This window comes from Falco peregrinus, chromosome 10 (genome assembly GCF_023634155.1).
Source record: "Falco peregrinus isolate bFalPer1 chromosome 10, bFalPer1.pri, whole genome shotgun sequence".
Classification (NCBI taxonomy): Eukaryota; Metazoa; Chordata; class Aves; order Falconiformes; family Falconidae; genus Falco; species Falco peregrinus.
Genome location: NC_073730.1, coordinates 15,108,567 through 15,135,493, shown reverse-complemented (window position 1 = coordinate 15,135,493; position 26,927 = coordinate 15,108,567). Strand labels below are relative to the sequence as shown.

At 39.8% G+C, this 26,927-nt stretch overlaps 1 protein-coding gene across 1 annotated transcript in view; it reads right to left on the bottom strand.

Annotated features, from left to right (window-relative positions):
- The window catches only part of DPYD (dihydropyrimidine dehydrogenase), a 367,955-nt gene that overhangs the window by 108,431 nt on the left and 232,597 nt on the right, over positions 1 to 26,927 (bottom strand). Inside the window, exons 15-16 of the mRNA XM_055815469.1 lie at positions 14,696 to 14,764; positions 12,147 to 12,230 (exon numbers count right to left, since the gene is read on the bottom strand). Coding sequence (XP_055671444.1) covers positions 12,147 to 12,230; positions 14,696 to 14,764 — 153 coding nt within the window. The remainder of the gene's footprint in view (positions 1 to 12,146; positions 12,231 to 14,695; positions 14,765 to 26,927) is intronic.

The window sequence follows — 26,927 nt, the reverse complement described above, 5'->3', positions numbered from 1 at the left end:
TGAAGTAAAAATCTAAGCAAAAGCCTAGAGACTTGATTCCACTTTTTTTTTTTTAATTTATTTTCTGTAGTAAGTTATAAGAACTAAACCCCCCTGCCATCTACCTCCATTCTTAGATGCTAGGACTTTATTACTCTAAAGTAAAGCTGCAGGCACGGTATCATGATTTGATCAGTTGCTCTTCTTAGTCACTGCAAGTTCCACTTGGGGGGAGCCTAATTGAGATTCTCCCTTTTTTCCAGTGATAACCAATGTGTCTCTGGAAAAAATCAAGTCACTCTGGATTAGGTCCAGGCTTTGGTCATGGCTGAGCTGAGAAGTCACAGTGCTGAGACCCTGTCTTATACTGGGGGAGATAACAGCAGGTACTGAGAAAAGCCAACATGATGCTATGACACTACTGTGGTTCCTACTTCTCAGTGTTAGACTATTTTGAAAAAACTAAAAACCAAAACAAAACAACAATTGGTGCTCATAAAAAATGGAATTTTAAATTTGTGTTTAACTAAATAAAACTTAAAAGACTCAAAAAAGGTTTTGACAGAATCAGAATTTCAGTGAATTTCAATTTTAGCTGATCCCCATCTCCCTTTTCTTTCTTACTTTCATTTGGCATCACAGTCACTATTTCTCCCTTCTCCAGCTCTACAATTAGAACCTTTGAAAGATGTTAAAAGCATAAGACAAATAGCCTTTAATCACCCCACTCTATTCCAAAGGAAAAAATGGGAACAATAAATTGTTACTGCATTTCCTTATGGTAGTACACTACTGGAGCTGCACAAATGAATGATGCTTAACAGCATGTTTTAAAAAAATCCCCAAACCAGAAAACCCCACCACTCCACTCCAAAGCTTTTTAACATATCTCATCTAATAGCTGCCAGTATTAACATAGGTCAGTATCCAAACTCAAGAATACATTTATCAAGGTGCTGTGTGGGAGACCCACTTTGGATACCTTATTAGCAGCACGGCACTCCTAAACCCCTTCTTTGATAATGTAGCACCTAATGAATGAAGAGATAACCAACATCAAAAAGGTCAGGAAAAGAGCTGGAAACTTTTGATTGGCCAGCTGACAAAAGTACATAACTTAAATTTGTGTGGAGAGTTACAGCAACAGTAACAGCGATGTCAAGATCAACCACAACTGAGACTAGAAAGGTTTGTGGCTGTCTTTGGTCAGCTATAGCAATTACTCCCTTTTCAGATCCCTCAAAAGCTTTTTGTTTTCTCCCCAGCACTAAAAGAAAAACAATTGAATTTGAAAACGGAGTCCTCTCTCTGTATAGGTGGTTATTCCGAATTTGGGGTTTGGTTTTGTTTTTTTAAAACTTAAAAAGTTAACTTAAGCAACAAGAAAAACATCACTGTCAGAAAACTTTCTACTTTTAAAATTGACTTCAAGGCTTTTTTTAAAAAATTGTTATATGACAGGAAAAGCTCTCTTTATGTTTCATTGAGTAAGTTAGTTAAAACTGTATCATCACTGTTTACAGCTATTGTTTTTAACGCAACATTAAAGGAGTCAGATACAACCTTTATCTTCTTTGGTTGTGAGAATAAAGGTTTATAATAGTTGTCCTGAAAGGATGAAGCACAGATTGTCAGTTCAAATTATTTGTTTTGATACTAATTGTGCCTAAACATTGCAAGTGAAAAATGTGAAACTGCACATTTCCATTTTATGAACTTCTTGGAGATGCTACATGGAAAGATTTATTTACCAGCAGGGTTGGTATATGCAAAGTGTTAACTAATAAAAATGCCTTTTTACCCCTGACAGAACAAAGTATTTCATCTGCGTTGTTTCTATCCAACCAAAATAATGTTTCTAATATCACTGTAAAAAAAGTGGTACACAGCAGGATTAAACTGTATTTCAGCTCTTCAGCTCACGCAGAGGATACCTGTTAGAAGGCCTAAAGGTTTGATTAGGTTTACACCATACATTAAATATTTTAAAGGGAAGCATAGAACTCGAATATATCACTGCTGCAGCTACAAATAGCTTTTTCTTGCGGTCAGGTAGGCAAGGTCTCAGTCCATTCCTATAATAAAGAGGCAGAAAATACCAAATAATTGAGGAAACCATAAACATTTGAAACAACCAAACTAAGGAATTTAAAACCAATGTTCTGAGAAGTATTTCCCACTCACTTTTAAAATGATCTTCATATGGGCCTGAATTCACAAGCCTCCCAGTGCACTGACTAACTTTACTAGGAGGTGAGGCAAAATTAAAAAAAGTATGAACCTAGTCTTGAAAATTCTTGTGTAGGCAGTGAAGAGACTAGTTAACACACTGTTAATTAACTTTATGAAATGGTAGCATAAAACTGCAACCATAGAAAGAAAAAGCTATTAATGTGCACTGCGTAGTTAACTTTGATTGTGCACCAAGATGAATAATCTTAAAATACTTTACCTGCACGTAGATACTTCTTGCTGATCATTACCTTTGCAATAAATCCTGCTTACCAGACATCATCAGTATGAACAACTGCAATACCTTATGCTACAACCACATATCCAAAAGCAAGGCAGTCCACAGAATCTGAGCATTTAACCAAAACATTTAACCATGCAGACCATAGAAATATCCTTGCCCTAATTTTCTACATCTCCCTTTTCTGAAAACTCAGTGCATTAAAATACAATTTCAAGAATAAGTACAGGTTGCCATTTGATTTAAAAGAAAATCATGCTTTTCTTCCTTTCCAGGAATCACTCACTATATACTCCATTGTAGTTAGGCTACTAAAGTGTCATTAAGACAGCCCAAGTCTTTTTGTTTCATTTTTAAACAGTGGCAGGTCACTGATACTTTGGCCAAATTGACCTTCTTTGTGACATCTGTCATCCATAATGTGAATTCCAGCTGAAACGCTTCCATCATAGTGAGACTGAAGATAAGGTTATCCCAATTTTCTTTTATATCTTCATGAATTTCAAGGAAACAGAATCACTTTTACGTTTTCTAAGAAAATCCATTCTGTAGAGAATGCTTTCCATATGTAAATAAAAATTCACCACCCATAAACAGTATTTAAAACCTTATTAACAGCACACCTTGTCATTAAAAAGTTTCAGCAAGTTGGTAGTGCTGTTACTGTCCTATTTATAATCCCTTTTTATTTTCCATTTTGTCTATTGAGTAATTCAATTAAAAATCTTTCAAAGCAATAATAGTGCATTAAATGTTGTCAAACTGCAATATAAAATTACAGAATAGTGTTCTGATGATGAATTTATTAAACTGTGCATCTTAATTAATTTCTCCTCAAGTATATGAAAACCAGAATTCTTAATGACAAAATACCAATTAACTATCATACCTCGTTATTAAGTATTGTCTCCTTTTACATGTTATAAAAAAATAAATACTTGAACACATAAAGGACATACGGAACCAAAGACATGGAAGCACTCTATTTAAATCACAACATTTAATTACACTTGAATTCTGTGAGGGCAAGAGAAAAGGAAATGAATCCTCGGGTACTGCAGGAAGGTGAGTGATGCCACCACCCCAGGAGGGACCACGCAGTCAGCAAGCTGCTTCTGTGCAGATTTCCAGAGAAACAGCCCAAGTGTTACTTTGAAAGCAACTCAGGGAAGGATTAACTTTATAAGGAGGATTTTAAAGGAGGAGGGAGTGGAAAGAAAAAGGGAAGAGACACATATGAAACAGGATGGTGAAAAAACCATCCAAAGAGGTTAAAACAACAAAACTGAACTATGAGAAAGGATGACACGTGGCTACAATCAGTGTGGGAGCCAGGAATGTAAACCCAGGAATCACATCTCCTGGCCTGCAAAAAAGCGTGTGTAGATCTACATTTGCAGGAGTTGGAGGAGACAATCAGCAGCACCCCTTGTCCCTGCACATCCCTAATCCAGTGCAGCACATCTCTGCACATCCAGAGTAACACCTCACCACCCGAGCCAAGGAATCCTTGTTTCTGAGGAGACTGCGCCTTGGGACTGGATTTCCTGCATCTGCCTGAGCTTTTCCATCAGCTGTACTAAGGCTCCTGTTTGTATCTATCAGCTTGGGTAGCAGACAATTTCTCCCCCCTACCCAGCTGCCTAGTTTTATGAAACTTACAGAAATTTAGTATATTTGAAATAGTTTCAACTCTGAGAAACATGACTGAAATAGGTCACTTGGTTGAAACATGCCCCAAAGCAACAGAGGGCACTGACAGACACAGTGAGATCAGGTAGGACTTACCTTCTTAAGATCCCAGCCAAAATGGACTGAAGTGGCCAATGCAAGAGAACAAAACAACATATAAATCTTGAAACCCCACCACAAACACAAACCTCACTTTGGTTATACTGGTTTGTACTGGATTTTGGGTGACAATGTTCCCATTGCTGCTATAGCACAGTGTACCACCACCCCGCTGCACTTTGCATTAATCTGTTGATACCAAAAGAGAAGAGAGAGAACTAATACTGCCTGCAGGACTCAATGAATTATACTTAACCAGCATATTATTGTCGGCTGATAGTAGAATGCCACATGAACACGGATATAATCAAATTCTGTTTGGGGCATCATTTATTTAAAATACTTCAAGCTCCTTGCTGGCAGAGCAACAGCGAATTAGCATGCTATGCTGTGCACTTCAATTAAAAAGCAGCCTCATCTTTCCTATTTCCAAGGTACAGCAGGGCAAATCTAATTGAGCCATGCAGCCAGTTCTCATCTTTGCAGAGTAACCAGGGCTGTGGGGTTCTTTGGCTTTTTGTTTTTGACAGATTTGTCATCTTCTGAATGAGGCAATGTGGGCTTTTATGAAACTTGCCTCCTAATTGCAGGCAATAAACGTGAACACAGCCAGCAACAGAGGCTGTAGCAAGTACAGTTCAAGTAAAATGAAAATAAAGGTAAGAAAAGAACCACAAAGCAAGTTCATCTTACATTTGATCTGAATAGTTAAGCTACCAGGATCTGGATTTCAGTGCTCACAAGAGACACATACATGACTCCTTCAATATAAACTAAAAAAAGCAAACGATCCCCCAAACCTATAGCTTAAATGCTGAGATAAGCAAAGATTTTTTTATATTTGGGAGTTTAGAAGGTATGACTAATTAATGAGAAATATTTGTAAGCTAGGATGTTATGAACTTTTAAAATATTTGCTTATAGCATAAAGCAGGGGTCCTCAAGCTTTTTAATCAGAGGGCCAGTGCGCAGATGCAGTGGCAGGCAGTCATCTGCGGCTGCTTTTTCCCCCCCCCAGCCCCCGGCGGGGGGGGGCGGGGGGTTCTGTAAATACCAGGGGCTGGATTGAGGACCCTGGGGGGCCGGATTGAGGACCCTGGGGGGCCGTATGCAGCCTGCAGGCCATAGTTTGAGGACCCCCGGCATAAAGAATCTCTGTTCTTGCACTTAGGCTGAGATCTTTGAATGTAAGACTGGTTTTCTTAAAAAGTATAGAAGTATCCTCTGTGCTCTGGAAATTGAACTGATGTGTCGCTTTAAACTTGAGATTTCCCTAACATACCGATCATCTTACCCCAAGAGAACAGTGAGTCCCTCTGCTTCTTTTTATCCACTACTACAGTTGTTTACCAACAGGGAAGGACTGGTGGGTGATGTGGTGGTCAGAGAACATCCTGGGCATAGCGATCACAAGATGGTAGAGTTTTTGATTCTTGTAGAAGTAAGGAGGGGGGTCAGCAAAACCGCTGCGTGGGACTTCTGGAGGGCCAACTCTGGCCTATTTAAGAGCCTCGTGGACACAGAGCCCCTTGGGAGAGAGTTCTGAAGGGCCAAGGGGTCCAGGAAAGCTGGACATTCTTCAGGAAGGCAGTCTTAAAGGCACAGGAGCAGGCTGTCCCCGTGTGCCAGAAGATGAGCCAGCGGGGGAGAAGACTGGCCTGGCTGAACAGAGAGCTCTGGCTGGAACCCAGGGAAAGGAGGAGAGTTTACCACCTTCGGAAGAAGGGGAAGGCAGCTCTGAAGGACTATGAGGATGTCACGAGGTTACACAGGGTGATTAGAGGCAAAAGCCCAGCTAGAACCCAGGCTGGCCACTGCAGTAAAAGATAACAAAAAATGTTTTCAGAAATACACTACAAACAGGAGGGCCAAGGATAATCTGCACCCTTTATTAGCTGCGGGGGGAACATTGCCACAAAGGATGAGGAAAAGCTGAGGTACCCAATGCTTTCTTTGCCTTGGTTTTTAACAGCCAGACCAGCTTCCCTCTGGGTACTCGGACCCCTGAGCTGGAAGACATGGATGAGGAGGAGCAGAATGGAGTCCCCCAGACCAGGAGGAAATGGTTAGCGACCTGCTGCTCCAGTTAGATGTGCACAAGTCTATGGGGCCAGATGGGATCCACCCGAGGGTACTGAGGGAGCTGGCAGAGGAGTTTGCCAAGCCACTCTCCATAATTTATCAACAGTCCTGGCAAACTGGGGAGGTCCCAGAAGACTGGAGGTTAGCCAGTGTGATGTCCATCTACAAGAAGGGCAGGAAGGAGGATTTGAGGAGCAACAGGCTTATCAGCCTGACCTCAGTGGTGGGGAAGGTTATGGAGCAGATTATTCTAACTGTCACCATGCAGCATGTACAGGACAACCAGGGGATCAGGCCCAGCCAGCGTGGGTTTATGAAAAGGCAGGTCCTGCTTGATAATCCTGATCTTCTACCACAAGATAGCGTGCTGAATGGATGAGGGAAAGGCTGTGCATGCTGTCTACCCAGACCTTAGTAAAGCTTTTGACACCGTGTCCCACAACATTCTCCTGGAGAAACTGGCTGATCATGGCTTGGACGGGTGGATTAAAATTATAACTATGCTGGGTTAAAAGCTGGCTGGATGGCCAAGCCCAAGAAGTGGTACTAAATAGAGTCACATCCAGCTGGTGACCAGTCACAAGTGATGTTACCCAGGGCCCAGTACTGGGGCCACTCCAGTTTAGTGTCTTTATTGATGATCTGGACAAGAGGATCAAGCGCACCCTCAGAAAGTTTGCTGACGACACCAAGTTGGGTGGAAGTGTTGATCTGCTTGAGGACAGGAAGGCTCTGCAGGGAGATCTGGACAGGCTGAACCCATGGGCCGAGGCCAGTTGCATGGGGTTCAACAAAAAGAACTGCCAGGTCCTGCACTTGGGTCACGACAACCCCACACAATGCTCCAGGCTTGTGGAAGACTGGCTGGAAAGCTGTCTGGAGGAAAAGGACCTGGGGGGTGCTGGCTGAAAGCCAGCTGAATATGAGCCAGCAGTTGCCCAGGTGGCCAAGGCGGCCAGTAGGATCCTGGCTTGTACCAGAAACAGTGTGGCCAGGAGGACTAGGGAAGTGATCGTCCCCCTGTACTCGGCGCTGGTGAGGCTGCACCTTGAATACTGTGTTCAGTTTTGGGCCCCTGATTGCAAGAAAGACGTTGAGGTGCTGGAGAGCGTCCAAAGAAAAGCAGCGAGGCTGGTGAAGGGTCTAGAGAAGAAGTCTTATGAAGAGCTGCTGAGGGAACTGGGGTTGTTCAGCCTGGAGAAAAGGAGGCTCAGGGAAGACCTTACCGCTCTCTACAAGTACCTGAAAGGAGGTGGGTGTCAGTCTCTTCTCTCAAGTAGCCAGCGACAGGACAAGAGGAAACTGCCTCAGGTTGTGCCAGGGCAGGTTTAGACTGGATATTAGGAAAAAGTTCTTCACTGAAAGGGTGGTCAGGCATTGGAACAGGCTGCCCAGGGAGGTGGTGGAATCACTATTCCTGGAGGAATGTATTAAAAAAACGTGCAGATGCAGTGCTTAGGGAACGTGGTTTAGTGATAGACTTGGCAGTCCTGGGTGAACAGTTGGACTTGATGATCTCAAAGATCTTTTCCAGCCTAAAGAATTCCATGATTCTACTCACTTCCTATTGCTGGTACAAACAATGCAGTACCTTTGGATAGGAATTAAGCAGGGTGAATCCACAAAATCACAGAAATGTTTGTCTCTGTGGACTTCTGGAGGGCAGCTAGTCTAAGCTGCCGCTCTGAGTGGGACTAGCACCACCATCAATTGAAGCTGGCCATGAAACTATGCCTGCCTGAGCCCCGAAAACTCCAGAAATGTTGAGTACACAGCCCTACTAGACAACACATTCCTGTACTGCATCACTTTCCTAGTGAATTTTTTTCCTGATGCCCAACCTGAAATGTTCAGCCTGCAATTTGTGGCTGTTGTCCCTTGCTGTATCATCTGACACTGCAGAGAACCATCTTTCCTTCTTTGTAGCTACTCTTCCAGCATCTTTGTTACTACTTTTGAAGCATCTGTAAGCTGCTCTTCTCTTCCCTCTGTTGTTTTTCACTCCCAGTAGGCCAAGGAGACCTACTGATACTTTGGAAGACTTTGGACATCACTTGTCCTACTCGGTCTTATTCTAGAGATTCTAGGTATATGCACACTACATTTACTAGACCTAGGTTTCATAACAATAAAGGATGACACAACATTTAGCAGGAAAGCAAAGTAAAACCCGGATTACTGACTAAATCCAACTATTTTTTCATTCTTACCAGCGCAGCTGGAGAGACTTGTTGACTTTTTGACCAAAACCACAAAGCCAAATGCTTAAATTTGTTGATTTTGCATCGCAGTAACGGTTCTGAATATTTAATGCCACTTTTTAGAAGCTAAGTGGGAAAAAAATCAGAACATTTTTGCATAGTTTCCAGTGAAGAGACAAGAAGTGCACCACAAATACACCACCACAACTTAGATGCTGAAATCTGAGTGCTATTATCTCAGTCGTTGATTTATTATTTTCATAATAATATGCTATAATTACTACAGTAATGAACTATAGTGGGAAAGCAATACTATCATTTTTTAATAATCTGTTGTTCACGGTGTTGTCTTAATGCTTACTATTAAATGTTTTGTAAGCTTATGTTACCTGATTCAATGAAAATCCACACATTAGTGCTGTTAAACCTAATGCTGGAAACACTATTACAATTTTTAGTGATATCCAACTTTTATACAGTTGCAGACTGTTACAAAAGAATACAAACCTTAACTTTATTGTCATTAATCAGCATTAGTAAATATAATTGACATTTTATACAGAACCAGCTTTAAGTAACTTATTGGCAGCAATACAGATGCCTCTTAATATTACCCTCTGGCTAGCTATGCTGTTTGGGCGCCACAGTGTCTGCACTAATGACTTGGAATTAAAATCAAATAAAAGCCGAGAACTGTAATTCAGTATAAACAGCCATGCTTAAAACCAATTCCTTTTTTATATTTATTTATAATTTGGATATATCTGGAATTTTTTAAATTTACGGTGGGTATAAAACAGTGGAAGTGTTTGAGACTAGATAACAAAATAGGATAGAGAAAAAAACTAAATCTGATGTTCCCAGATTTCTACACTTACCCTTAGGCACACCATAGGAATTGAAATGAGGAGAAAAAGTAGACAGTGTAATTAACCTTTCCTTTCCCTCTTTTTTTAAACAACGACAACACAAAGGCAGAACATTATAGACATTATAAATAGTAAAAATACATATACATGTTTTTCTGCCATTATTTTTCATCTCAGCAATTTCTGTAGTTTCCTGAGGATTTAATGTGCTTAAGCATGAAAAGGGACCTAATCCCTAAAAAAATTTCCTATGAAGATGTGGATTATGTTATCAAACAGATTTAAGAAAACCTGCTTCACTGTACAACCAGGAAAGCCGCTCTGTCTCAAAACCTCATGCCCTGACTTCTAGATATTGAGTAGTGGTTTGGGTTTTTTTTCCAGGGCATATCTGAGCCTTTTCTTCCCCCACATCACCTATGCATGACCTATTCGACTTCAGCTCGGGGGGGGGGGGGGGGGGGGGGGGGGGGGGGGGGGGAATATAAAAAAATTAGGAGTAGAGCCAAAATACTTCCTAGCACTTTTCTGTCTAATGATGGGGAGCTCCAGGGGCCACCACATGTGAAAGCCCCCAAAGAGCTACTGATGAATCTCATCGCATGTGTCATTATTTTATCCAGTTTGTCCTCACCCTTTGCTTCAATAAACTACATTTAAAGCCACTGTAATTTAATTTTAGCCAACTGTGAGGAAGAACCTCAGGATCTGGCCCTCTAAAAATGGTTTGTTTTATTAATTTGTCTAAAGTAGTAGATTATTTTCTGAGCTCTCATTTTGTCGAAACAGTTAAGAAAACACAAGAATATATTTTAGCCAGAGTAGTAGATATTAAACATTCAAAAGAATATCCGTATTGTATGGGGAAGAGAGAAATTTTATTATTATACAAACATATATGTATATATAATGTAATCTTCTTCTTGCTTTATGGATCTGGTCTCCTCCAAGGAGAGTCACAAATCCACATGATAGCCCTGAGTGCTCACATTTTGCATTTGGTTCTCTGATTTTACAATAGCTGAAAGATATGTAAAAACTCATGTAGCCAGACAGCTCCCTACTGACTACACATCTAAGCAACTTCACATGCATACATTATTCCACCCAGTGAAAGCCGGAAATAACATATGCCTTAGAAAAAAAAAAAGGGGAGGAAAAAAAAAAAGAAAAGCATGCTTGAAAGAAGCCTGTTTCAGCTTCTGTGTGAAACCTTCAGGGCTCTCCCTGACCAAACTGCACCCTTCTACAGCACGCTGCCATCTCATCTGGGGACAAAATAAAACTACTGAGTTACACTCTGCAGAGTGAAGGGTAGGAATTGCTTCATAAACTTATAAAAATGGCTACTACAGTTCTTTGTTGTCGAATGCAATTCAGGGGAAAAAATTAATGATAACTATTACCATTTTGCTAGTGTGGTCCTGTTGGGATGGTTTTAATAATTTTCTCCAATTTTTAATCATAACTTTGGTAAATGACCACTGGCTATGAAAAGCATCCAGATTACTTTCATTAAAAAATAATAAATCTATAGCATGGAGCAGATTGACATCATTTTTTTTCACAGAAAATAAAAAAAAATGTCCTGTGCACTGTGCCTGACAGTATTGCTATGATAAAGCTATACCTGAAGCCTGTCCACAGTTGCACTGGAACGACTACAGCTCCTATTGCCTCCCTACTAAAATTTTAGAAATTTAATGGTTTAGTTATTCAACCACACCTCAGTTCTTAAAAGTTTTGTGTTTAATTGAGGAAGTGAGGATGAATTAAGATGTCTACAGGCCCTCTCTAAGGAGATCAACTGAATAGTATGTGTCAATTTTATGGCATGTAATCATGATTCCCACTCTGCACCTCCCTTCTTTTCCGCCTCTTTCAAAACATAGTAAGATGGGAAATCAAACAGGCTTCAGACTTCTTTAACTTTGATGGTCAACCTCTAGAAAACCTCTCCCTATTAACCAAGATTTTTCAGATACTTCCAAGTTCACCAGATTTGGGTGTATTTCAGAGCTAAAACAAATCTCAAACTATGACCAAAACATGCAAAAATCTGAAAACTTCAAAAAGTGTATTAGTATGAGAATTGGCTTTTGTGCATGTTTATTTTCTTTACATGGGCAAAATAACACACATCCTCCTAACTGAAGTAATGGGATGTATTGATAAACTCTGCATCAGATTTCTAAAAGGCAAAGACATCAAGCACAGGTAATTCCAACCTAAACTGTATAAACCATCAAATCTATGGGTTACAGAATGCAGGCTCTTATAAGACAAGACGTTAACTGGAGGTGGCACTACCAGAATGTATGCCCTAATTCTATGATTCTAAAATAAAGTTATGTTCCTACGTTAAAAATTGTGAAATGAAATGTCTGTATATCTCATGTCCTTCAAAGTTGTTATCGATACATGCAGTAGTTACCGGGTTGTGATCTAAAAGATATCTACAGGGCACTGAAATGGAAACCAACAAATTCTGTCCAAGCGTTTTTTGGAAATTCTTTGTTTTCATCTTGTTCCTTGTCAAATACATAATGCATTTTTGTTCTCAGCAAAACTAAGCATTTTGTATGTTCTCAGCTTCTGTCTTTTTTTTTTCTGCTTTCAGCACTAAATATTTAAACACATTCAACCTAAAAATCTCAAACTAGTAATCTGCTGCTTGTATCTTCCCCCTGAGGTGTAACTATCAACGTGGTAGTGCAGGATTGCTGCAGAGGTTGTGGTTAACAGACCTACCTGCCCGCAGGCCAGTCCCATGCCTCTCTCCCCCATACCATGAGGACATGATAAATTTAACTCCAGCGCATCTGCACCAGCAACCTATGAAACATGCAAAAGGAAGAAAAATGCAAAAAACTTCAAGTACTCTTTCCTGTAGCATTGACTGTTCATGTCAGATTTCCTTAAACATTCGATAACTTTTTTTTTTTTTTAAGAGACAAAGCTATGGTTATGATAGCCTGAAAAAGAAATGTGTTGATAATTACAGAGAAAAAGTTCAAAACCTGATGTGGCTTCCCAAAAGTGCAAAGGAAATTAAAGTAAAAAATAAATTAAAACGAGACAAGCACAATAAGGGGCTGGTTCTGGAAAATGTTAAAAAATGAAATGCAATTACAGGGCCTTAGGGCAGCATTGGTTTGTAGTCACTGTTGTGCAGGTGCTTCTATGCTCTGAAGAACTGTGACTCAGTAGTAAATTTATCCTTTCTGCTTTAATGAGTTTAGTCTCTAAATTTTCTGCGGGTGCCTGTCATAGCTTTTGTCATTAAATATTTTTGTTTCTCAGACAAACAAAAGCCTATAAAAAAAGTCTACACAAACATATTACTTGTGCTAATTTCTCTTCAGTACCCTCTATTATTTACAATGAGAAAGGCAAAGGAGCCGAGGTGTACAAGGGCAGCACACAAACACGGTCCTCTTCCTCCCTGCTGAACTGCTCCGGCCTGAGATGAGGATCCCTCCCGCTGCCTTCCACATGGCTGTAACTAGTATTTTGTTTTGCATTTGCATTTTGTTTTTGCTTATTGAACTGGAGTAACTTTGCCTGCTGTGTGGCCATGGTTCAGCAGCTCCCCAAGCACGTGAGCAGGGGAGAAGCCATCCATCACTTTCAGGAGTCCTCCACATCCCAGCCAGCTCTCTGCAAGCCTGGCCATGCCGTGCTGCTGGCTTCCGTGACAAGCTGACCTTTTGTATGAATAGGTCGTCCTCCTGCTGAGAGGCACTGTGGTACCTTTTGGGGCTTCTGCTCTTTGGAAAGCCACATCTCATCTATTACCTCCTAGGTAGGATCCTATGCATGCAATTACATATCACTGCTCTTCAGCTGTGGATTCCAGAGCACCCAGACATGGGTGCTGCTCTCCACAAGAGTAGAGACTACCCACTATGCGGAAGATATTTGTATCACATAGGTTACATGTTATTAAGTGCATTTAAATAACTACTTTTTTCTAAAGGGGCAACACAAAATACAAACTTAGATTGAAATATCTGTCTTAAAATTGGATAGCAGTACCACTAGATTCAGAAAGAGGAGCAAATGGCACAATAAAGCCATTCATCTTAGTCAGTTTAAAAGCGGTACTGCTCCTGTCAAGCACGAATTCCACAGAAGATTTCATGGTCAATTAAGTAAATACAGGTATAAAATGAACTAACGTCCACTAGATCACCAAGCTAATTACTGATAGTGTTTAATTTCACCTCCCTAAGACATCAAAGTGATTTTTTTCCTCATAGGTTTAAAGAAAATAGAGGTGTCTTCCCACATCAGCATAGGAGGGCTCAGGTCACCGCGAATAAAGAAACAACAAAGTCCAAACAAACACGTTCAGCCATATGAAAACACAAATTCAATATATCCACACTCATATCTACACATATATGAAGACTTATATATATAAAAACCCCAACAACTTATGAGACATTTAAATCTGAGCTAATGCTAGCAATACTGATAAGAGTGGGGGGTTTTTTGTTTGTTTAAATTTGTTAAAACCTTCCTTTATTGATCTGAAACTATGATTTTTATTTCCTTTAGATATTTTACATGGAAAAAACCCCAGTTTTATTTAAAAATAACAACTTTGTTCAGCTACAGACACCTTTCTGAATGAAATTATTGCAGTCTTAATCAAGTATTTTTTATACGATTCCCTATAGACATATGTACATGTTTTTAAATTATTTTTTTTCCTTCAAATTGAATTGAAATTTCAGGTGCATAGTCTGTTTGCATTTGTGTAAGATTGGATTTATATTATAGGAAGCCTTCTGACTGCTGTTATATATGCTGGCTTTCTTTGCTATCATTTTTGAAAGTCTGTATTAAAACTAGAACAGTATTAAATGAGCCTTTTATACTTTAAATATTCAAGAGTTTTATATTCAAAATTTCTTCTGGTGCTGTCAAACTAGTGTGCCTGTAGGCAAGGTAAGATCAAGTTAGGCTCTCAAAGGTAGAATTAAATTTTATCAGGGCATCCGTCATAATATACAGTTTGCTTAAAATGCAAATAAAAAGTATATAGATTCAAAAGCTAAAGGCTTTCCAGGTACTGCTTAAAAATCCAAGGGACCATTTTTATGGAACAGATTTCCTTTAAATTTACATTTCCATCATTTTAATGAAAACACAGAATAAACAAATTATAATGGACATGCTTTAAATTCCCATTTTTCACTTTGAATCTGTTTCTTTCAAGAAATTCCTTACTGCAGTTCTTGTTTTTAAGGAGAATAAAAAAAGATGCAGAAACACATTTAGAAAACCATTACCTCAGCCATTTTCGAAAGTTCAATCCAGTCCTCCTTGCTATAGCTGCACATGATACTGGCAATCAGAACCTGAAAAGAATATATATGCAATCACCTTAAGCCATGTTACCAGAGTTTGTAATGTCATACTTTACTGTGACTCCAGACATTAACTACCACTACCCTGCATATGGGAACTACCAGCTGTATACTGCTGGCATGTCCAGTGAAATATAGCCGTATGTTTCACTGGGGATGAGAAATTGTATACAAAGTCATCTATTTTATCCCTGTTTTTTAAGTCATTAAGGAAATTACTTAAAGCAGGTCTAGTCAAACACCTAGAGGACTTTACAGTCTCTTCATCATGTGAGAAAGTAAGAACAAAGGCCATCCTAGGCACAGAGCCCACCAGGAAAACTGCCAAACATACCTGTTTCTGAGGTCAGAGGAATTAAAGTTATTTACTCTTTATACAATGCCAGAACTACCTGGGGCTCTTCAGAGGCAGGTAAGGCAGAAGTGCAAGCGTTTACGGTCTAATGTGGCAGCATACAAACACAACAGTCCAGCTGATTTCAGAAAGCCAGAATACACCAAAAACAGCCCCCTGGAATCCCACAGTATGCAAGTTAAGGACAGTGACAGGCAGCCGGGACTGTTTATAGTGTAGAGGCAACTGGGAGGAGACTCATAGGATGTGGGGGAAATCTGGGAGGACTGGGAGAGTGGCACAGGGAATTTCCAGTGTTTTTTTTCCCCACAATACACATTTTATTTCCTATTTGCTGGCTGTGGCCCCAGTTCCCCAAGAGCTGTTTTCTGTGCCTTGCTTTTCCGTCCTCACTGCACTGAGCGTTTATGTCCCGGTTCTCACTGTAGCTGCTTCTGCCTCTAATACCTTTATTGAGGTTCAAGTTTTTAGGTAAATTAAGTTCTAATAGGATTTTTCTGGGAGGGCAATTACAGTTGCACACACTGCTATTTACTGTTAACCGAATGTCAACTACTCCTCTGGTCAATGTTGTGTTTAAGTAACAATGCTAATTTCTATTTAAGACTAAAACAAAACTGCTTGTTCTGGACCCATCAAAGATCATCAGACAGTGAAACACTGAAGCTGATACATTCATGGTGAGATCAGCAGAGAATTCAGCCCAGGAACTCCTGCATGAAGGACTTCTAAGAAGGATGAGGTTTGCAAGAAGAAAAGCAAGAGACCTATACAGCAGCAGCTAAAAGCTTACACCAGAAAAAGAAATCACAGAAATTACAAGCAAATGACCGGCTCAGTCTGTGTCCAAAGGAAACACCAGGAGAGGAGAACACAAAAACATCTGGCCTCACACTTGTTTATTTGGCCCTCTTATGCGAAACATAGGAAAGTTTCACGTGTAAGTGTGATTCGCAGGTAGGATGAAATTTGGATGTAATCTTTTTTGCTTTCCAAACAAGGTTTATTGTTGGATTTAGTATCTGGGATGAGCTTTATCTGTCACTCCCAGCCAGTATAACACCTGAACTTTCCCATAATGTGAGGGATAATGACTCATTCATATAAGGCAAAATATTGAAAAGCATGGTGTAGAAAATTTGTCCAATAGACACAACAGTTGGAAAACGTAAACTCCTAAATTATCTCCCCCAAGAAGAATGAGATCTTTAGTATCATTAGAAGGGAAGGCAATACACTTTCAAAAGGAAGGCAGCTATGGAGAAAATTAGACATGGTGAAGTACAATCTATTCATTTAAAAGGACAATATCACTTATCATTATTTCCATTATTTCCATTGTTTTGCTCTGATGAATCTCTACCTATCAATCTACCACCCACCTACCTGCAGACTACTTACCCATCCACCCTTCTAACTGATGTTTGCAAGATGGGAGTCTTTTGAGAAGGAAAGCATTTGATGAAGTGCCTGCCTTGCCTGCAGGTGCCCATTTGTGTGCACTTCTGGCATAAATGTAAGACCAAGCTTTTCATTAAATGCAGACAATCATTGCTGGCCATGCTTTTATTACCCTCTTGACAGAAGAAAAATCTCTCCTATATCATAGTTTTTTCTATTACGAAAAACCTTATATAGGTCTATAGATCAAATGTTTAGGAAACAAAATTTGCTCTACGTACTATTTGAATATTCAAGATCATTTCTGTACTCCAGAAATAAATACAAATCTCTATTAAAATATTCTAATATTTTTAAAAAAAACACAAATCATGAAAATCAGTTTAAGAAAGCATATAGAAGAAAAATTTATAGTAAGAAACTAGTTAAAATATGCACTAACTGGAAGTTAGCTAGAAAACGTATCTTGACAAATTCACACGTTTTACAGACTAACTAAAGCAAAAAAACCCAAACCCAACTCAGACACTGACAACACGATAAGGATTTTCACAGTTGTAGTCACAATCCAAAGTGTATCAGAAATCTACACAATTCAGGTTTAAAACAAACCAAATTTTTCAGCAGGGAAAGTTGTAAGACAACAAGGGTAGCTGACTATATTCACAAGTAGCTGAGTTAGGTTATGTCAAGTGTTATTAATGAAATTTGAAAATTCTGCTGGGAGTATACAAAAGAGGTGGAACAAGATCTGTGATGTTTCAAGGAGCCGTTAATTAAGACAACATGTTTATTTAATATCGATTAGTTTTAGCATTCACATTTAAAATTAAGTACATGCTTTTGACAGAAGCAGTGGTTTACAAAAATAAAAATATCTGAAAGCAAAAATTACATTTCTGCTGCGACTGTTCACAAGAAAACCATGATCCCAAAAGTAATAATGAAAATTTTAAAATAGTAGGGATTTTATACTCCTTTTTTCCCCCCAATGTTCTCTTAAATTAAATGTAATGCCTAGGTAGAAACAGATCCTCCAGCACTCCATGTTAACAAACCTGTCCTTCCTCAAGTGACTGTTGTTCTCCAAAATGCTTCTATGGTCTTTTCATCTGGAATCAGTACCCATGAAAAAAACAGTAATTATAGTATGCGGACATTTAGGGGCACTATCTGTGATGTTTGAGGCTTGAATCTACTCTTAAAATTACACACAGGAGTTCATAAAGAAAACAGAATATTATCTCCTATTACTTAGAAAGAGAATAGCAAGAAAGAAGAATAGCAAATGATAAAAATCACAGCTTTTATTGGAAAGTAGTAAACACAAATTGTATCACATTTCAGCTTCTCAGCCTCTTCTCACTACTATTTTTTTTTTTTTAACATCTTTGGCGCCTACAATGCCATGTACCATATTACCACCCCAAATGGATGGTATCTCATAAAAGTCCAGCACGTGGCACAGTCCAGGAGCATCCCCAGAGAGCACGTCCTTCTCTTGACTCCTGAAATTTGCAGTGGCAACCTGACATGAGTTTAATTGCAGCTGCTTGAGTCTCAAGCAGGAGGCTGCACCACACCTGCCTGGCTTACAAAAGTCCACAGAGGTAGACTACAGACAGATCTTACAGTGAAGCTGCTGCTAAGGCGTAGTAAGTGGTAAATGAAGACTGACTAAATTGCAGCTTTGTCATGGCTTGAGTGAGAGTTGCCTGCAAAACCACGCATGACTGAAGCCCAGTGGGATCCCTGCCCCACTCCTTATTCCAGATCACAAGCATAGCTGGTATATGCTGTTCCCTCTTCTTCTTCATCCAAACTGATTGTTTTGCCTATTGCTGAGAGATCCTACCTACTCCACCCTGTGTCGAGGAGCACGGTGGCCCTGCAGCCACCGCTCCCCTCTCCAATGATCACTGTGACAGATGTCACGAGTCAAGGTCTTTATGCCCTGACATTACACAAGGTCATAGACAATTTCTGCAAATGCCTATAAAGGGACAAATGCATGTTTGTAACATCAGACACTGTTCCGTGTACAGGATTTCCTTGAACATTCATGGAAGAAGTAAGTCTACCTAATTTGTTGGAGGAAAGGGAGATGCAAGAATGAGGCTATATAAGGTACCATTTAGGACACGATTATAAGATTAATATACTATAGCTAAAGCACCTAGTAAAAAGCTACATTTCATACAACTCCGTAACTAATGCATTAGTAGTTGTTCTACTTAAAAGGACACTGACAAGGTACTTCTCATAATCCTTAAAATATTTTTTCTCCCTGTTTATAATAATCCCCTGGAAGTTTAAACTAGAATCTATTTCCCTTGTGAATGTTGTGGTTTTTTTCTCTTCCATTACCTCTATGTGGATGTCTCATGAATGCAATAGCACTAAAAGAAATAAAAAGGATGAGGTTTGCCACTGTGTATGTTTTCAAGTGATCTTTCTTCCCTAACACATGGAATTCACTGCAAGAGGTTGCAAAACAAAAGGAAGGAGAAAAAAAAGTAACTGGGCCTACTTTGGGTCAGACAATCCTGAGAACATCTATTTAAAGCCAAACAGCAGTAAAACTCTAGGTAGACAATTACCATTTGTCCTGTACTGCTCTGCAGGGAATAAGGGAGTTTCAGTACGCTGAAAGAATCTGAAGAAAATCTTAGGGGGCTGGATTTAAATGTGAACACTGTCAATTCCTGCAAATATAAGAAAACTTCCCAGCAGACACAAAGGAATCACAATCCTCTACCCTCATGCCTGCAATAACCATATTTATTTTGGTCACCTAACACAGGCCACAGCCTGTATCTGTGCCTAGCCTATTCTTCCAGGGTCTGTGCATAATCTCCCTGCACTTCAAAAAATCCAGCCACCAATATAACTTCTGATTTCTCTTCCCTGCCTGTCCCACCTCCTTGCTGCACCATGCTTGAGGACAGTTCTGCGCCAGCTGCCCAAAGATGTTCCATTTAGACGCTGCTGCTGGCCTCAACCTGCACCACCTTCTGCTTCCTCAAACACTTGCAAAACCCCCAAGATTTTATTTTTTATGTGCACAGCCCTTGCAGACATAGAGAGAGATCCTTCACATCATCTTTAAGGGACTGTTCTGAAAGCTAAAAAATCAAGAGGAGCTTTCAAGAAGGCTGAAGGACTGGTTTTATAACAGCTACCTGTTTGGGAAGCAGAGGCATGGAACAGGATCATTGCTACAGATAGAGGGAGTGCAGAGATTGAAGACTACATTAAGAACTAGATTTCAAATGCCCCCAAAATTATTCTTGATCAACCTAAACCTCAGAAGGTATTTGTGTTTGGGTCAGACAGAAAGACCTCAATCTTCCTTTCAAGACATGTTTCTTCTTCCCAGACAACACAGTATAGCCTTGCAACAGGACCTGCTTAGTCTGAACAAACTCAAGCATCTTTAACCAAAATTCCTCAGGAAGCATTTACTAGGAAGAAACTTGGCACTGAAGATACGGTCTTTATAAAACAATGGGAAAAATAACATATTTAATTCATCATTTGCCCATGGAAAAGACGCGCACATCTATACAAGCACGTTAGGACAGGAGAACTTCTTGGCAGCTGAATCATTATTTCACAGCATCAAAATCCATCTGTCTGAACAAGGGGTACGTGCCCTCAGTTCTGACCCACGCCATCTCTCACCCGTGTGCCGTAACGAGCTGACACAACCAGAGCATTTCCTGAAGGTCCTGCACACATGTAGCTACACGAGCATGTGGCCCACCAGCTGCTTGGTGAAGAGTTAACGAAGAACTGTTACAGAGAAAAGTTAACCGAGCACTTCTCAGCTATTTCAATGACATGATAAGCAATCTTGTAAATATCTCAACTGAAAAACATACATGCTGCATATAGACTTCTCATAGTTTTTTTGCACACAGAGAAAGAAACAAACAGACCGTAGGGCAGATTCTGCCCTACCCAATAGTTCTTAGATGCAGTCCCCATAGCAAAGAGCAGGCAGCAAGGGAATGAAAGCAGCACCACAGGACTTTTTGGGTTTGTACAGATTTTCCACCTTATTGAGAACCGCACCACTAGCCTACCTCTGTTATCCTGCCTCTCGTGCAACATCAGGTTCAGGACAAGTCACAGCTCTGCCACATCTTGCCAGCAGAAAGATTCTTGGAGGCTTACTGCCACTCAGTGCCAGCTGTGGCAGTGCTCTGCTTTTCCAAATGGCCACTGGCTGATGAAATGTTCAACCTCAAAATCATCCAGCTGGAATTACCAATGTACAGAACATTTCTAACACCCACTTCACAAGATAAGAGTATGACTGCAGCAAATATTTTGTATTTCACAAACATGCTTAAACGTGCAGTATTGAAAAACAACAGGAGCACAAAGATTTACTGTTGTAAAAATAACCCTTCTAGAAACCAGCCTGATTTTGATGCCTTGTAGACCCAACCAGGTTTCTCTTTTCTGTACTTTCTTGTCGTAATTTTTGATATGTTGCAGAACTGAAATAAAAATAAGCTTCTTATTAAAAACTACCTAGAACATCAAATCTCATGCAATAAGAAAGTTAACAACTGTAAACCCTGTCATGTCTCTGAGAAGCAGAGGAATTATCTTGTTATCAATTTAATAATGGAACATTGAAGTAAATGATGCCATCCACTGACACCAGTAACACTGTCTCTCCTGGGAAATTCATGTGGGTAGGAACTGTCAATCTAGATGGATATGGACATATTAAACGTTGTACCTTCAGTCCATAAATCTATTCTTTCTATGCTGCCTTAATAAAAAGATTCTGCATGATGATAAAGACAAGCAATGCAGAATGTCTTGACACTGCTGACCTGTAATTCTGTTTCTCTTCTCTCTTCTTTTTTTCAAGGAGTGGAGAGTAAATAATTTAACAATCTCTAACCATCCATTGTTTTCCCTCTTAACTTGCACTTAAAATACATTTAAGATAATTTGAGTAAATGACAATAGGAAAAGCAGGGGATATAAGTATGTTTATTATTTAGCTGTCTCTCTGTAGCAAACCTTTCAAATAAAGCCCTATCTTTACCTTGTTACTTTGAGATCTCCAGTTTGTTTTTCAAAGCGAAGTAGAAGTGAGATACAACAGATCGACATAAACCCAGGCCAAACATTATCAGCACGCAAATAAGTCTGGAGAAGCTGATGATAAGAGTTTGAAAATATTACCATTTGCTTACCCTACCACACACGGAAAAGCAGCACAAGCAGAAAACAACAAAGATTCCCTTCTCAGGCTAAACAGAGACACTTATTTTCAAAGGCAGTTATTTTCATATGATGACTCTACTTCTGTCAATGAGATTCCATCTATTTAATGAGATATTTGATGGATGCCAGTGACAGCACTGTGCTATAGCTTCAAATTAAGGCCTAGAGTTGTTACAACCTAATGTCCTCAGACAAATAAAACCCAAGGGTTATGAACAAACCCATTTTTTTGTAAAATAACAGAATGCTGTAGCTTTGATGGGAGCATGAAGCTAAGCAGATTGCTCTTTAGGACTGGCTGCACCTATAGAAAAACAAGGGAGCAACTTGGTGGTGTAACTGCTCCTCTGCCACCTGAGACTGAGCATCATATCAGCCACTGTCATGGCAGGAGCTGAGCTACTGTGCCCTTGGCCCTGCTTATACACATGAATGTGTAGGCACAGATCACGCACATGGAAAGTGTGGATAAATGAAAAGCTAACCTTCCGTTAAAACACTTAATGAGAGTCCTACCAACTTGGAATATGACTGAAAGCAGAATGAATGGACAGAAAAAAAAGAGATCTTCTGATGCACCCGTATCTACCATGCCTCAGGGCACTCTTTAATTAAGATGCGGTAGTTCTTGAAGAGTGAAAAAGAGACTATAATATGAGTTCCCCAAAACAGATGTTTAATGAAAGAAAATATAGCACCTGTACAAAACACTTCAGGGAAATTCAAACATTTTACATGATTAGAAAAAGCATGTCCATTTTATGACAGACTGTTGAAATTTCAGTGCTTCAGGTAAACCCTGCGAATTCCATTGAAAATACCCACGTGACTGAAGACTTCCCTGGAAATTTGGTGGAGTCCTTGGGATTTTATTTTGCATAGGAAACCTATCCTAGTTCAATCTCTTTGGTAATGAGCAAAAACAAATACATGGGTGAATGGAAATTAGCACTACTGAAAGAAAAAGACGCAAATTAACAAAGGCTGAATCCAAGAGAAAAGTGAAGACAGATACTAGTTTTCAGCCATACTCCTTGCAAACAATACCTGCAAGCCCTTGTGAATCTGCCATGCCCCTGCTGTATTTCCGTATTTTCCACACTGACTTAATATAAAGAGAAAGCAGAGGAGGCCAATACAATATCGGAGAAGCTAGCAGAAAAAGGATATATCTAATTCTATGATTTTCAGACACACACTATGACCTGTAGCAAAGGCTTTACACCAGGGTGCTGACACATTATTGATTCTTACAACCACATATGGAAAACAAAGCTGGCAAAAGGAACCACAAGTTTGTGGATTTTTCCTCCGCCTTTAGAAATTTTTCTCTCATCAAATTATCTGCTCAGATATACACACAGTCCTTTTTAACACAGCTCTTTGAGCACCTCGCTAATTGTTACTGTTTATTCTCACAGCAGCACAAGCAACTCTCTGCGGGGTGCCCCGCTGAGAGGGGAAGCCAACTGGAGACAAGTATGTTCAAGGGATGCAGGCTGCTCCCATGGAGACAATGTTCAGCTGATGACTGAAAGGAACCCTAAGATCCCTTCCAGTCCCTGACTGCTTCTCGATGCACGCAGATATAATTCCCCTATTACTTAGCAGCAAAGCTGCTTAACTTATTAGAAAAAAAAAAAATCAGTAGAAAATAGAGACAAAATGCACACAATAACTTTGTCAGAGTTCCTCAACTCCTGCATTCAGTCAGCTAGCAATTCCTCAGGTCAAATCTGTCTCTGCGTCCCCAAGAAGTCCATCCAATCTCTTCCCTGGTTCCGTCACCCCCAGGGCTTCTTTTAATTCACTTCCTTGGATTCAAAGGCTAAAAAAACTAGCAGTATTGGTGCTGGTAGAGGAGAAAAATGTAGCTCAGAAAGGAGGGAGAAAAAACTCTCTCTTTTACACTTTAGAGCCCTGTGATCTATTTCATCATGTGACATTGCTGGTGCCAAAGCAATGCTTGGGAGGAGTAAGTGATTTTGTCAGCCTGGTTGCATCCTCCACAACTCACCCACTCTTTCTCTGTGCACCATTATCCTCATAGTGATACACTGAAAAGCACTGATAATTTACCTGATTTTGCAGGAACAGCTCTTAGGTTAGGTTGTTCTGACAGACGAGGGTACGGTCATTAAGAAGGCGTGTGGGAACAGGCTATAAGGCTTGCCCTTCCTTCAGGAAATTATCTGCGGGCTTTACACCCCAGCTGTACGGGGGAGACATATCAGTCCCTTAATGCTATTCTCTCCCGTCGGGCCTAGGTATCGGACTTGACAAAGAGGAGAGTCTAAAACCTGCCTGATTAATGGGACAGGTTCACCTCATGACAGGAGACAATGTGCAAATGTTCACAAGGCTGGAAACATGACATCTTTTCAATGGCCAGGGCAGGACCAGTGGGATCCATCCCCACCAGAACTTCACTGAGGATCACTTACAGAAAGTCCTTCTGGGTTATTTTCCTGTTGGAAAGCATGGATGGAAAGGATGGCAGAAAGCTACAATGCACAGAGTAACATCATAATAACTGCTCTATCTATTGATCTGCATTTTTTTGTGATACCTTTGCCTTCTTCCTCCAGACACTAAAATGATTCTTTTGAAGAGCACTTAGGTTTCTACTTCTCTGGGCATCCTCTCCAAATCGGTATAATTTTCTCTGAATGGTCTGATTTCATAACCAATTTACTTTCAGCAGAAGGTTGGACTACCTCACCTCACCTCCTGAGGTCCCTGCCAAACTGAATTTTCTTATGAACCCTCCCTGCAAAAACACGCATGATCAACAAGTATTCTTGCCTCATTCTCTTCACGATCACTTCATATCCTTGCACCAGGGAGCCAGCTAAATTTAAGCCTATCAAGCTGACATTAAGCTTATCAAGCCTTCCCCAGGCACTGGAACCTGCTGCAGTCTGGTATTTGCTCAAACCTGTCTTTTATCTCCGTATTTTGCCTTCTGTTCTCTCATGCAGTTTTCAAGCTACCATCTTTGCTCTCTTTTGAGATCTGGTTCATTGCTGTCTCCACTGTCTCTTCCTGTGATCTCACAGGGCCACTGTGTTTATTCTTCTTCCTTGCTACCTACCTTCAGATTTCGTTCTCGCCCTTCATTGAGTACTAAAGCAAACACAGTCACCTGTTCTACTTTTTCTGCCACTATCCAAGGTCACACAGCTCTGCTTTTTCATAAGATTCAGTTGATAATGAGAGACAGATCAGACCCACAGCCCAGCAGCAAGGCCACCTCCAGAACCACAACATGCCATCCACCTCACACACAATGCACAAACCTCAGACTGCAGCAAAGCTAAATACCAGATGCACTCACGTGCATTCATCGATTCCTACCCAGCTTTTACCTCTACAAATCAGTAAGAGCCCTCCTGACATTGTGGAAGACTACTGTTTCTTGTTAGTCTCATGTTAATGGCAGCCCTAGGCTCATTTAATGACAAAGCTGTATCAACAGTAGCATTTCTTATACAAAATTAATTCCTGTGCTTTTCAAATAATTAGCAACAAATTAGGATTCAATAGCTTCTGGCCAGTAACATGTATTCATAATTTTCAAAAGGTAAAAGACAGAAGATAAGAAGGTGAGGCAAGCAAGAAACATGCTTCTTTTCAAAAACTTTAAAAAATAAATAAATATTTTAATTTGGAAAAAAAAATCATATATATAAATATTTCCATAGTGGAAATGATATTAAAAGTCCCTTTGCAAAGAAGGAAACTCTGCTTTCTGTCAGGCACAGAAATTTTCAAGTAATGATGAAAATCCATGTTTTCTGTTGAACAGCCTCTCTTCATTTATCCTTCCTATGAGCCCCTGATACCTCCCAGCAGGGCCAGAAATTCAGCAGACAACTGCGCCACTATGCACCAAACCCCATGATGGCAGGTCTTCAGTGCTCCCATCTGAGATACGATCAGAAAAATCTCATGAGTGTGTAGATATGTTTTTTTATATACAGACATTACAATTCACTTAAGTAGCTAGCTGTTATGTCTCATGACCCAAGTAGTTTTTTGGCTACGCTCCAGCAGCAAAGAAGATACAAAATTAAGGGCTGGAAGTTGGCAGCTACCTTCTGACTAATCTTTCCTCCTCAACTGCTGGTTCCACCCACTCCATCTTTTAGGGAAGCTTATTTGAAGGTGCTGAGAAACTGAAAGAGGCCTTACTATTTTCACTAAATATTTGGATGTTTAATAAAAATGTTACCTAACTTGTTCAACATACTGCTATGTGATTGGACATTCCAAAATGAAAAGGCATTGAATAGTCTATAGGATTATAGTCTCTTTCAAATGAAAGCACCAAAAGACCAACTGCCATCTAACGTTGGAGAGATTTTATCAATGATACAGCAGTGAGACTGTGTGGTCCAAAAATTATAAACTGAAAATAAATAAATCACATGAAATGTGGATGCCTCTGTCAGAATCAAAGGCAGACGCCCTAGGAACCAGAGGGATGCTGACAGTACAACGTTAAGCGAATGCAAATGTGACTTACATCTATTTTTAATGCCCATCCTTTATCTTGTGATACACATGCTGCTCACAGGTAAAAATGTGGGATACCTATAAAGTTCACACACCCTCTAGATACTCTCACCTGAACTGCAGTTAACTTAAATGAAACACTCTTCAAGTATATTCAGATTGTAATATGGAGGTATATCTCGCATAAATGGCTAGGTGGCCAAGAATGGTGTGGCTAAGAATAAGTCTATCAAGTTCTTGTACTCCAAGAAAAGCACCGCAGATTTTTAGAAATACTACTCTGAAATTTAGGAATAAAGCTTCAGTATAATTTTTTTCCCCAACCTAAGACCTTAACTCGCTGTTATGTACAGACAGAAACCATCAATGTAACTACAGTTTTATAACAAAAATGCTAAACATAAAAAGAAGTAAAAGAAAATGAAACTTGAAATAGATTAGGAACCCTGCACTTAAAAAAATAGGAGAAAGATGTAAAAATAAAGCAGCAAAAAAGCATTCTTCCTGGGAATTGTGAGACTGAGAGGTGCAGCGGCAGGAAATAGGATAGAAAAGGACTCTTGTTGGTTTCTCAGAGTTTACATTTAACTTATGAGCTCATAACAAAGGATGTATTTAGGTCTCCTT